General features: G+C 51.8%; 1 protein-coding gene across 2 annotated transcripts; it reads left to right on the plus strand.

Moving 5' to 3' along the window:
- Positions 1–979: 979 nt before the first annotated feature.
- Positions 980–9209, plus strand: SDS (serine dehydratase). Of its 2 annotated transcripts, XM_061384924.1 has the most exons (9): positions 1126–1201; positions 3565–3634; positions 4611–4765; positions 5040–5079; positions 5281–5420; positions 5511–5602; positions 6381–6608; positions 7372–7496; positions 8559–9209. In XM_061384924.1, exons 3-9 carry the CDS (start codon positions 4613–4615, stop codon positions 8762–8764), a joined length of 984 nt encoding a protein of 327 aa, XP_061240908.1. In that variant the 5' UTR covers positions 1126–1201; positions 3565–3634; positions 4611–4612; the 3' UTR covers positions 8765–9209. The 2 variants fall into 2 exon arrangements, with proteins under 2 accessions (XP_061240907.1, XP_061240908.1); XM_061384923.1 differs by lacking the exon at positions 3565–3634 and having other exon boundaries at positions 980–1201.
- The last annotated feature ends 2097 nt before the right edge of the window (positions 9210–11306 follow it).

Genomic DNA, 11306 nt, shown 5'->3' on the forward strand with positions numbered 1-11306 from the left:
GAGAAACTGAGATCCCACATGCCCTGCTGGGCAGCCAAAAGATTTTAAAAGACATGTACATTGGCATGATAGTTCCATTCTTAACCCATGACTTAGGCATGATATAGTTTAATGTCATTTGAATTTAAAGAGTATTAGCCAAGCATTTATGGGGAAATAAGTTCTGGTAAGCTGTTATGAAATTGATACTAAAAGCAGGCCATTCTGAAGGAGATCAGCCCTGGGATTTCTTTGGAAGGAGTGATGCTAAAGCTGAAACTCCAGTACTTTGGCCACCTCATGAGAAGAGTTGACTCATTGGAAAAGTGTCTGATGCTGGGAGGGATTGAGGGCAGGAGGAGAAGGGGACGACAGAGGATGAGATGGCTGGATGGCATCACTGACTTGATGGACGTGAGTCTGAGTGAACTGGGAGTTGGTGATGGACAGGGAGGCCTGGCGTGCTGCGATTCATGGGGTTGCAAAGAGTCGGACACGACTGAGCGACTGGACTGAACTGAACTGATATGGTTAAGAACCAGTCCTGTTGCATCATATGGGTGACTATTCTTTATTTTTCTTTCACTTTTCAGCACAAACATTTGAGTTTCTAAACTCAATAAATAAATAAAAGTTAAAACCTGTGTTCAGATTGCAGATTTGGGGGTCACCCAGCTGCGTTCAAGCGCTAGCTCATCCCTCTTACTGTATGCCCCAATTTCCTTTTCTGTAAGATGGGGATAATAATAGCATGCACTTCCTTCCCGATTTGATTCTTGCCCACTGAGCACCAAGCAAGTGCTAGCCAAGATACGTGTATTATTTCACACCCTTCTCTGGCAGCTTCCTAAAAGCTGTGGTGAAGTAGGTATTTGTTCTGAAATGAAGCTGAGGGTGGAGAAGGGGCGTGGCTAGTGGGACTGGGAGAAAAACCCAGCTACAGAGAGGGGCGTTGTTCGTTTCCGGGAAGCCCCTAGAGTCTAGAGCCAAGAGGCGGAGCCTGGCCGGGGTGTGGCCGGTCCTGGTGTCCCATTGGCTGCTCAGATGCTCCAGGGGGGAATAAAGCCCCGACCCGTTAACACCTGGGACAATTCTGAAGACACACTTACCCCTCCTACACTTCATGTCTGTGGACCGGCTATCCAGTGGGTCCATCTAGACCATCTCCAGTCTATTCCTCCTTTGCCTGAGGCTCAGACGCGCAGCTCTTCACCTTTCTCTGGTAAGCCACCCTATCCATCCACACCTCCATCCCCTGGACTGGAGTGTCTGCGTCCACCTTGGGTTTTCCCTGGGCAAGAGAGGGAGGAAGAGTCAGTTGAGCGTAAAAACCCATGCTCTGAAGCCAGACTGGCTGGGTTCACTGCCAGGTTTGTGCCTCGGTTTCCTCATCTGTACGGTGGAGGTAATAATAACAGAATCTCCCTCTTAAGGTGGTTGTATTTAGTTTATGTGTAAGAGTAGTTAATTTTTTTAAGCATGTGGGATCTTAATTCCCCAACCAGTCCCACCCCACTCACCTCCCCCACCCCCCCACTTGCCTCTGCATTCGAAGCGGGGAGTCTTAACCACAATCCCAGTCCTAATAAAAGTTAATTTTTATTTATTTATTTGGCTGGTCAGGTCTCAGTGGCAGCACACAGGATCTTTGTGTCACGTGGGATCTCCCGGGGACTCTAGCCAGTTGTGGCATGCAGGGTCTCAGGTTCTCAGTCACCCAGAATCCATGCAGACAGACACCCTCCCTCCCCCCTGCTACTGTGTCCTGGAGAAAGCCTGGAGTCTGGGCCTAGGCTCCCTGGTTCAAATCTTACCTCTTCTCTTTGTAATCACATGGCAATTTCGTGGTTAGGACTCCATGCTCTCACTGCTGAGGGCACGGGTTCAATCCCTGGTTGGGGAGCTAAGATCACACAAGCCATGAGACACGGCCATAAAAAAAAAAAAAAATCCCTTCTCCCCTAGTCACTCACTGTGTGATCTTGACAAGCCAATCCTGCAGTTTCTTTTTTAAAAATTTTTAATTAGTTTGTTTTTGGCTACACTGGGTCTTCCTTGATGCACTCAGACTTTTTCTGTAGTTGTGGTGAATGGGGGCTACTCTCTAGCCGCCGTGTGCGGGCTTCTCACTGCGGTGGCTTCTCTTGTTGCGGAGCACAGGCTCTAGGGCAGGCAGACTTCAGTAGTTGCAGCACTCGGGCTCAGTAGCTGTGGCAAAGGGGCTTAGTTGAGCCTCGGCACGTGGAATCTTCCCAGAGCAGGGATCGAGCCCATGCTAGGTGAATTCTTTCTGTCATGACGCTCAGGCTTGACTGGACTCAGCCAGGCAGTTCTCGCTTGGGTCTCTCTCAGGGGCTGCAGTCTGATAACAGTAGCTGGGCTAGTGTCTTCCCTAAGTCAGGCGCCATGTCTGCCCATCAGCTAGGATATCAGCTGGACATGTTCGGTGGGGCACCTCCTGCAGCCCCCAGCATGCCTCCCGGGCTTGCTCCCATCTTGGCAGCTGGGTTCATGCAGGGAGCTTCCCAGTTGCCTGGCAGCTCGGTCACCTTGTATGACCCAGCCTTGAGAGCCATGCTGGGCTACAGCCAGATGACACAGGGCTCCCAGTAGTGGACAATGTCCATCTCTTCCCGACTCCCTGTTCAGTGACATCCTGTTAGTAGCTTGAAATGTCACAGACGTGCAGACAATAGAAGTCAAGGTTACTTTCCCTTTGACGAGGCTATCATTAAACGTTCACCAGCACATCACTGCTTGGAAGAAGTCACATAGTGTTCTTTCCTCTGCAGTCACAGCCCCTCCCCCCATCCCTCCCCCCCAACCCCGACTCAGGGTTCAAGTGAAGGAAATGTAGACCTGACCCCACCTTCCACCTAGAAAAGCCTCAGTGTTGCATCATAAGTGGTGTCGGGGGAGGGGGTAGGAATTGCTCAGTGATCAATCTGGAAAACTCAATCAGAATCTGTTTCCTCAACAGGAGAACTGGACAATAACATTAGGCAATTATCCTGGATATTTCTTAGGGTTGGTAGAAGGATTAAGTGAGTTAATATCTGTAAAACTTAAGAAAATGCCTGGCACATGGTAATCACTTTTAATATGTATTTACTTGTGTGGCTGCCTCAAGTCGTACTTGCGGCATGCAGCATCTTTGTGTCACGCAGGATCTTTTCTTGCGCTTTGTGGTCTCTAGCTGTGGTGTGCCGGCTTATCAGCCCTGCGGTATGTGGGATCTTGGTTCCCCAACCAAGGATCGAACCCATATCCTCTTGCATTGCAAGACAGGTTCTTAACCACTGGAACACCAGGGAAGTCCTGGTAATCACTTTATAAGTGATTGTTAAAATAATATAATAGTTATTCAAAAAAAAAAAAAAAAACAATAGTAAAAATACCCTTCCCTAATGGGTACAGAGCTTTCCAAAGGTTAGTTGTTTTTATTAAGTTTTTACTGGAATATAGTTGCTTTACAATGTTGTGTTGGTTTCTACCTTACAAGAACCTGAATCAGCTGTATGGATACATATATCCCCCTCTCTTGAACCTCCCTCCCATCCCCCTACCCCATCCCACCCTCCCAAGTCATCACAGAGCACTGGGCTGAGCTCCTGTGTTACAGAGCAGCTTCCCACCAGCGTCTATTTTGCACATGGTAATGTATATATGTCAACGCTACTCTCTCGATTCGTCCCACCCTCTCCTTCCCCTGCTGTCCACAAGTCTGCTCTCTGTGTCTGAGTCTCTATTCCTGCCCTGCAAATTGGTTCATCAGTACCATTTTTCTAGATTCCATATCTATGCATTGATATATGATATTCCTTTTTCTCTTTCTGACTTCCTTCACTCTCAGAGATTAGTTTTGAAAGATGTGTCATTTAAATATGTAATAAACATGCACACAGCAAAACATTGAAATGGTACAGAAGCAGGTGCTGTGAGCCAGTCCTCCCCAGGGGCCCCCTACCCTGATGGGTTTCTTGTGTGTTTTCTGAGATGTCTTATACACATGGATTGTGGGTGTGCACATGCATCCTTGCAGGTTTTGCACAAACTAGACCTGATACCCTGCCCCTGTTTTAGCCATAATCTTGCCGCTCATTCTGAGTCAATACCCACGAGTCTATTTCTACCTCATAATCTTCAAAAGCTGCAAGGTCTAGATGTTATTTCTTTTTCTTTTTTTGACCATGCCTCTCGGCTTGTGAGATCTTAGTTCCTCAACCAGGGATCTAACCCAGGCCCTCAACAGTGAGAGTGCAGAGTGCTAACCACTGGGGCTCCAGGGAATTCCCTGGATGTTATTTCTGATGGTAATAGCTTCCCAGCATAATGTATGTGCGTGTTGGGGTGGGCCGGAGGTGGGCAGGGGTAGGAGGAGAGAAGATGACCTCTGCCCATTTTACAGATAAGGCAGCTGAGGCCAAAGGGAGATTGCTTGTCCGATGTCAAGTTGGTGGCCGAGTTGAGATTTGAACTCAGGTCTCCAGGATGCTATAATCTGGGGCTTGTCTTCAGCTTCCTAGGAAGTTAGGGACAGGGTCCCTCCCAGCCCCACTGCCTACTGAGTAGCAGCAGCTGGCACCAGGGCCAACTCCCCTAATCCTTTGGGTTTCCTTCCTTTCTCCCAGCAATGATGTCAGGAAGACCCTTGCACATGGAAACTCCGGTCCGTGACAGCATGACTCTGTCTAAAGTGGCTGGCACCACGGTCTATCTCAAGCTAGACAGTGCCCAGCCCTCCGGCTCCTTCAAGATCCGGGGCATCGGACACCTCTGCAAAATGGTACAGCCTCATCCGGGCAGATCCCCTTTGTGGACAGGGCAGGGCCGCTGCCATGTGACATCCTAGGAGTTCCAGGCTGGGCCCTGCTGACTCCCCACAGGCACCCTCCGTTGGCACCTCCTCTGGTTAAGGGGCGTCAGTCTGGAGGGTCCCCTCGTGGACTGATGCCAGAGCCATCAGTGACCTTCCTCTCCTTCATCTTTCCCTGAACCAGTTAGTCTCTTTGGGGAGAAAAGATGTCAGGCCTGACCCTTTCCCTTCTCTGTCTCCGCAGTGGGCCGAGCGGGGCTGCGAGCATTTCGTCTGCTCCTCAGGTAAGTGGCCTGCACGCCTCATCCTGTCCTCTGCTGTGTGTCCTGGGGTCAGGGGCTCCACCTCTCTGAGCCCTGGTTTCCCCAGCAATGAGCCATTGCAAACATCTGCAGAAGTTCCAATTTAGAATACCAAAGGGTGGCCAGCCCTCATGCGGGGGGGGTTCAACCCCACCAACACTGTCTACCCTCCACCCCTGGCAGCGGGCAATGCAGGCATGGCAGCCGCCTATGCTGCCAGGAAGCTGGGCATCCCCTCCACGATTGTCGTGCCCAGCACCACGCCTGCCCTCACCATCCAGCGGCTCAAGAATGAGGGCGCCACGGTCAAAGTGGTGGGTGAGGTGAGTACCAACCTGGAGCCGGGGCCACAGAGGGCACCGGGCCGAGTCCCCCGGCCCCTCATCCCTCTCGCTTTCTCTGTGATCTTGCAGACATTGGATGAGGCCATCAGAGTGGCCAAGGACCTGGAGAAAAACAACTCAGGCTGGGTCTATGTCCCCCCCTTTGACGACCCCCTCATCTGGTATGTGGAGGCCCCAGTCAACCGGGGTGGGTGGTGACCATGCGTCTACACCACTGAGTGGACAGCTGCCCCAGTACACACCATCATGCACAGCAGCGTACACGTGTGTGCACAGCACACAGAAGCACACACACAGGCACGGCCGCTGGTGCCCACACCCACGTGCACCAGTGCCTGTTCTCCTGGACCATGGGCAGATGCTTGGGCTCAGATACACAGGGGTGTGTGTGTGTGTGTGTGTGACTGGGGCCCCCGGAGGCAGAACCTGAGACAAAGATCTCAGGGAAAGCAGCTGACTTGGGAGGTGACCGATTCAAGGACTGGGGAAGCGAGATGAGAAAGGAAGGGTACTGATGGACGGTAACCACTGTGGGCGGGTGGAGCTTAATCCCTCTGGGGCTCCTGGGAGCCAGCATGGACCATGACCAGGGTTGTCGAACCCGTGGAGAGGATGTTGGGCAAGGAGTGTCTATGCATCGATTCCTGTAATTCTTGATTCTTGTAATGGAGTGAGGGCTGCTCCTGGGGGTTTCGCTTCCTGGCACTGCCAGCCGCCACATTCACAGTGCTCCAGAGGCCACAGGAAGACAGGTGGAGATGCAGGTGTTGGCAGCTGGAAATAGGGTAGAGTCAGGTTTGAGGGGACCAGCTTCAAGGCCCATCAGCTGCCTGGGATGAGGGCAAACAGGGGGTAAGCGGCATCTTCAGGACCCCTGCCTGGTATCTCCAGGCAGCGCAGCCCTGACCTGCGCCCCCCTTCCCCACCCACCTCCTCCAGGGAAGGCCACTCTTCCATCGTGAAGGAGCTGAAGGAGACGATGACCGAAAAGCCAGGGGCCATCGTGCTGGCAGTAGGGGGCGGAGGCCTCTTGTGCGGAGTGGTTCAGGGGCTGGCAGAGGTGGGCTGGAGGGACGTGCCCGTCATCACCATGGAGACCATCGGAGCAGAGAGCTTCCACGCTTCCACCAAGGCCGGCAAGCTCGTCACCCTGCCCTGCATTACCAGGTAAGCAGCCAGGGAGGCTGTCGTTATATTCAGCGAGTGTTGGGGGAAGCTCCCCCCTCGGTGCTGGTGGCGAGGTAGATCCCTATGCCAGCCCCATTTTGCAGGTGAGGAAACTGAGGCTTTGGTCACTTAGAGTCACACAACCAGTGAGTGGTATGGCTGTTAATGAACTCAAGTCTGTGCAACTCTGTACCATGAACATCACACTTCCTCGCGTGAAAAGGCTAACAATCCTTTATTGGGTTCCTCTGTGGTAGGGTTTAACACATCTCATTAATTTACCATTTATTGAGCCCCTAATATGTGCAAGGCACTGGTCAATCCTGGAGAGACAGTGGTGAATAAACACAGTGCCTGCTCCCAAGGGGTTCATATCCCAGCCCCAAACCTTTCCCACATGGTGTTTGACTAATATTAGGTTTAGCCCCATTATACGGGAGTCCAAAATAACAGTGGTTTAAACAAAATTGAACTTTATTTCCTCTCATATAAAAAAGTCTAGCTCCATGAAGCCAGGGGCCCAGGACCCTTGATTTTGTTCTCCATCATCCTCATCATATAGACTTATGGCCCAAGATAGCTGCTTAGGTGCTGGCTATCACATCCACACTCCATCTGGCAAGAAGTCAGGGCAGAAGCTGACTTTTCCTTTAAAGACACAGGTATGTCCACTTACCTCTTATTGGCCAGAAGGTAATCACATGGTCTGCCTCCCTCCTCTCTCCTGTCTCTTTCCCCTTTTCTCCATCTTTGTCCCTCCCAGTGTTGCCAAAGCCCTGGGCGTGACCACCGTGGCAGCGCAGGCTATGAAGGTTTATCGGGAACATCCCATTTTCTCTGAAGTTGTCTCGGACCAGGAAGCTGTGGCCGCTCTTGAGAAGTTTGTGGGTATGTATGTGCTAAGTCCTTTTGAGACCCAACCCTGCTGATTAAGGATTATGTGGCTGTCCGTTTGGCACACCAAGGGATGTCATTCGCAATTCTGTCTCCTGTCTGTGGAACTTCCCATTAATGAAAGTTACTGCAGGCCAGGGGTTAAAACAGGAAGACCAAGGGGACAAATGATAGAAGTCAAATAACGTAAGAGCAGGGGAGAATAACTGAGTATGTAAAATGTGGTTCTGAGCAATGTAGTCAGTTGAAAAAGGAAATTATGGGCCTCAGGGTTGGATTCAGAGGTGAGTCTGTGACTAGGTTGGACTCTTTAAAATATCCTTTTGATTCTCCTTTTACTCTTCCAGATAAGCTTTTTTATTTTTGCCACATAGCATGGGCTTCCCAGGTGGCTCAGTGGTAAAGAATCCACCTGCCAGTACGGGCGATGTGGGAGACTCGGGTTCAGTCCCTGGGTTGGGAAGATTCCCTGGAGAAGGGAATGGCTACCCACTCCAGTATTCTTGCCTGGAGACTCCCACAGGCAGAGGAGCCTGGAGGGCTACAGACCATCAGGCCGAAAAGAGTCAGTCAGAGACCATTTAGCAACTGATCAACGGCAGCAACGTGGGATCTCAGCTGCCCGACCAGGGGTCAAACCTGCACCGCGTGCCGGGAAGCACAGTCTTAGCTGGACCGCCGGGGAAGTCCCTCAGCTGGACTTCGACGGGGTTCATCCTGGAACAGGGATCTCACACACACACACACACACACACACACTCACTTATGCTGCCATTTAATTCTCCTGTACTGGGAGTTAGTTTGGCCAATCAGTGCCGGCACTCTTGCTCAGATGACGTTGACACAGTGCTCAGGAAATTACAAGCATAGCGGCGTTAGCGCTGATGTTGAAATTCAGCCCTGACTCAGGCCCTAGAAGGTCAATGGACGGTAATGATGGCAGGGTGGGGGTGGGGTGATCCAGGACCAGTCTGTGGCCGGGGCTGACAGCCCATGGCTTCGCCAGTGGCCCGGAGGTTTCCTGGCTCCACCCCCACCAACCCCTTCCTCTGGCAGATGATGAGAAGATCCTGGTGGAGCCTGCCTGTGGGGCCGCCCTGGCCGCCGTCTACAGCAACGTGATTCAGAAGCTGCAAGGAGAGGGGAAACTCCGCACCCCGCTGTCCTCCCTCGTGGTCATTGTCTGTGGGGGCAGCAACATCAGCCTGGCGCAGCTGGTGGAGCTCAAGAAGCAGCTGGGCATGGACGGGCTGTCCCAGTGAGGACCCCTCCCCCACCCGGATGAACCCTGGGAGGACCGGAGTTTTCTGCAGCACGACCCAGCGCCTCATTGTTAATAGTGTTCTGTGTCTGCTGGGAGCCCATGGCCCACACCAGTCAGTTAACCTGGTTTCTCCTGAGACCAGTGTGTGCAGCAGCCGGAAAGGCAGTAGCCAGCAAGGCTGTGAACTGAACTCTTTTGAGTGTTTGGTTTTTTCTCAGGAAGCCCAAAGCCTACCCTTACTCACTTTTCTTAAATCCATCCCCACCCCTACCCCTGGCCATGCCTTGTGGCTTGTGGGATCTTAGTTCCCTGACCAGGGATTGAACCTGCGCCCTCAGCAGTGACAGCATGAGTCCAAGCCACCAGACCACCGGGGAATTCCCTTTACTCTTCTATTGTGCAAACTTTCATTTTCATAAGAAGTGCTTTTTTATCGAAACAAAGCTCCTCTTTGAGTTCTTCTATGACTGTCTCCCTCCCTCCCTCCCTCCCATCCCCCACTCTCAACCTCCTGTCACCCCCGCTCTCAACCTCCTCCATGCCCCCCTGCCCCTGGGAACCCTGGGGCCCCACATGGAGGCCGGGACTCCAACTCCTGCTGGGCGTGTGTGCCAGGAGGGGGCATCTCTGCATGTCAGGGAGCCAGTGAGGGAGAGCCGTGCTGAACGAGAGGGGCTTGGGATGGGACACCAGCCTCCAGTAGAGACAGGACCAGCTGGGAAGGCAGAACCAGACGGGAAGGCAGCCTCCTTCTACTGGGAAGACCTTCCTGATAACAGAATAATTGTATCACAGAACCACTAGAAGTGGGGTAGTGAGCCCCTTGTTCCTGCATGCTAAGTCACTTCAATAGTGTCTGACTCTCTGCAACCCCATGGACTGTAGCCTGCCAGATTCCTGTGTCCATGGGATTTCGCAGGCAAGAATACCGGTGTGGGTTGCCTTGTCCTCCTCCAGGGGGTCGCCCAACCCAGGGATCAAACTTGTGTCTCTTGTGTCACCTGCATCGGCAGGCAGGTTCTTTATACCACTAGCACCACTTGGGAAGTCCCGGTGCGGGTGGGTGTGAACCGATGATGGACACTCAGCCCTGCTCTACGTCAAGCCAGTCCTCTCAAACACAAAACCCTGTCTGCAAGGACAGCACATACTGAAGCCAGCCTATAAACCAGACAGAAGAGGAACCGCCGGGGCTGCCTCGGTCCTGCAGGGAGCACCCCCAACACCCCTGCACCACCTATAGCAGCCCCTGGGACACTTGGAGCCCCAAGTTTGAGAACCACTCTAACCCCTTGGGGTACACACAGATCCACATGGGCTTGCAGAGGGGAAGCCTCCACCCCCACCTTGACAAAGAGCAGGTACGGTGGGATTTCAGGGAAAACCCGCCCTACTGACATGGCTACAGGCTGATTTCCAGCCAGGAGAGACAGCACATGTACCTGAAATCAGGAGACAGGGGAAGGATGCGGGGGAAGGGATTGTTAGGGAATTTGTGGGGCATGGACATGCACACACTGCTATATTTAAAATGGATAACCAACAAGGACCTACTGTGCAGCACAGGGAACTCTGCTCAATGTTATGCGGCAGCCTGGATGGGAGGGGAGTTTGGGGGAGAATGGATACACGTGTATGGCTGAGTCCCTCCAATGCCCACCAGAAACTGTCACAGCACTGTTTGTTAATCAGCAATACCCCAATACAAAATTAAAAGTATTAAAAAAAAAAATCCAGGAGACAAGAGTCAGCAAAGGGCAGGCAGGGATGGGGAATTACCAGCTGACTGGCCCCAGAATTTTTCCCGGAGGGATAGAGTCTAAAATATCAGTCAGTTCAGAGAAACCTGCCCAGAACAGGAGTCTTTCCAGCTTCTACCTATATGTGGAACTTTAAAAAGTTGAATTCCCTGGTGGTCCAGTGGTTAGGACTCCACGTGCTTCCAATACAGGGGGCATATTTTCTATCCCTGTTTGGGGAACTAAGATCTCGCAAGCTGCGAGTGCAAGCAATGTGCCCCCGAAAAAAATTACACATATACATATATACAGCAAACCCACTCCCACCCCTCAACTGTGCTTTGGTTTTTCCAGAGCATTTACCAACATCATACACACTATGTTTATTTATCTACCTCCTCAATGTAAACATCATGGGGTTTTTGTTTTTTTTTTTGGTACCTGTTATGAGGTATCTCCAGGACCTTGTAACAGTGCCTGGCATGTTTTGAATATCTGATAAATTCTTGCTAATGAATGAATGTTGAGTGTGTAAGGCCCCACGTGGGCAATGTCATAGCCACCATTGCAGTGAATCTCACCCTCCTCCAAGCGTGCGCACGCGCACACACACACACGCAGAGAAATGCTGCTTACGTCATTACCTATTTTAACAGTTGAGGTAATGCAGGCACAGAGAAGTACCGTAACTAGTAAGAGCTGGAGACAGGATTCGAACCCAGGCCTCTGACTCCAGGGCTATGTGCTTTCCTCTCCCCAAGCATGGCACGAGTCTTGTCTCCAGTGGAGGCTCTGGGTAAG

The sequence above is a fragment of the Bos javanicus genome, chromosome 17 (genome assembly GCF_032452875.1).
Source record: "Bos javanicus breed banteng chromosome 17, ARS-OSU_banteng_1.0, whole genome shotgun sequence".
In the NCBI taxonomy this organism is placed as follows: domain Eukaryota; kingdom Metazoa; phylum Chordata; class Mammalia; order Artiodactyla; family Bovidae; genus Bos; species Bos javanicus.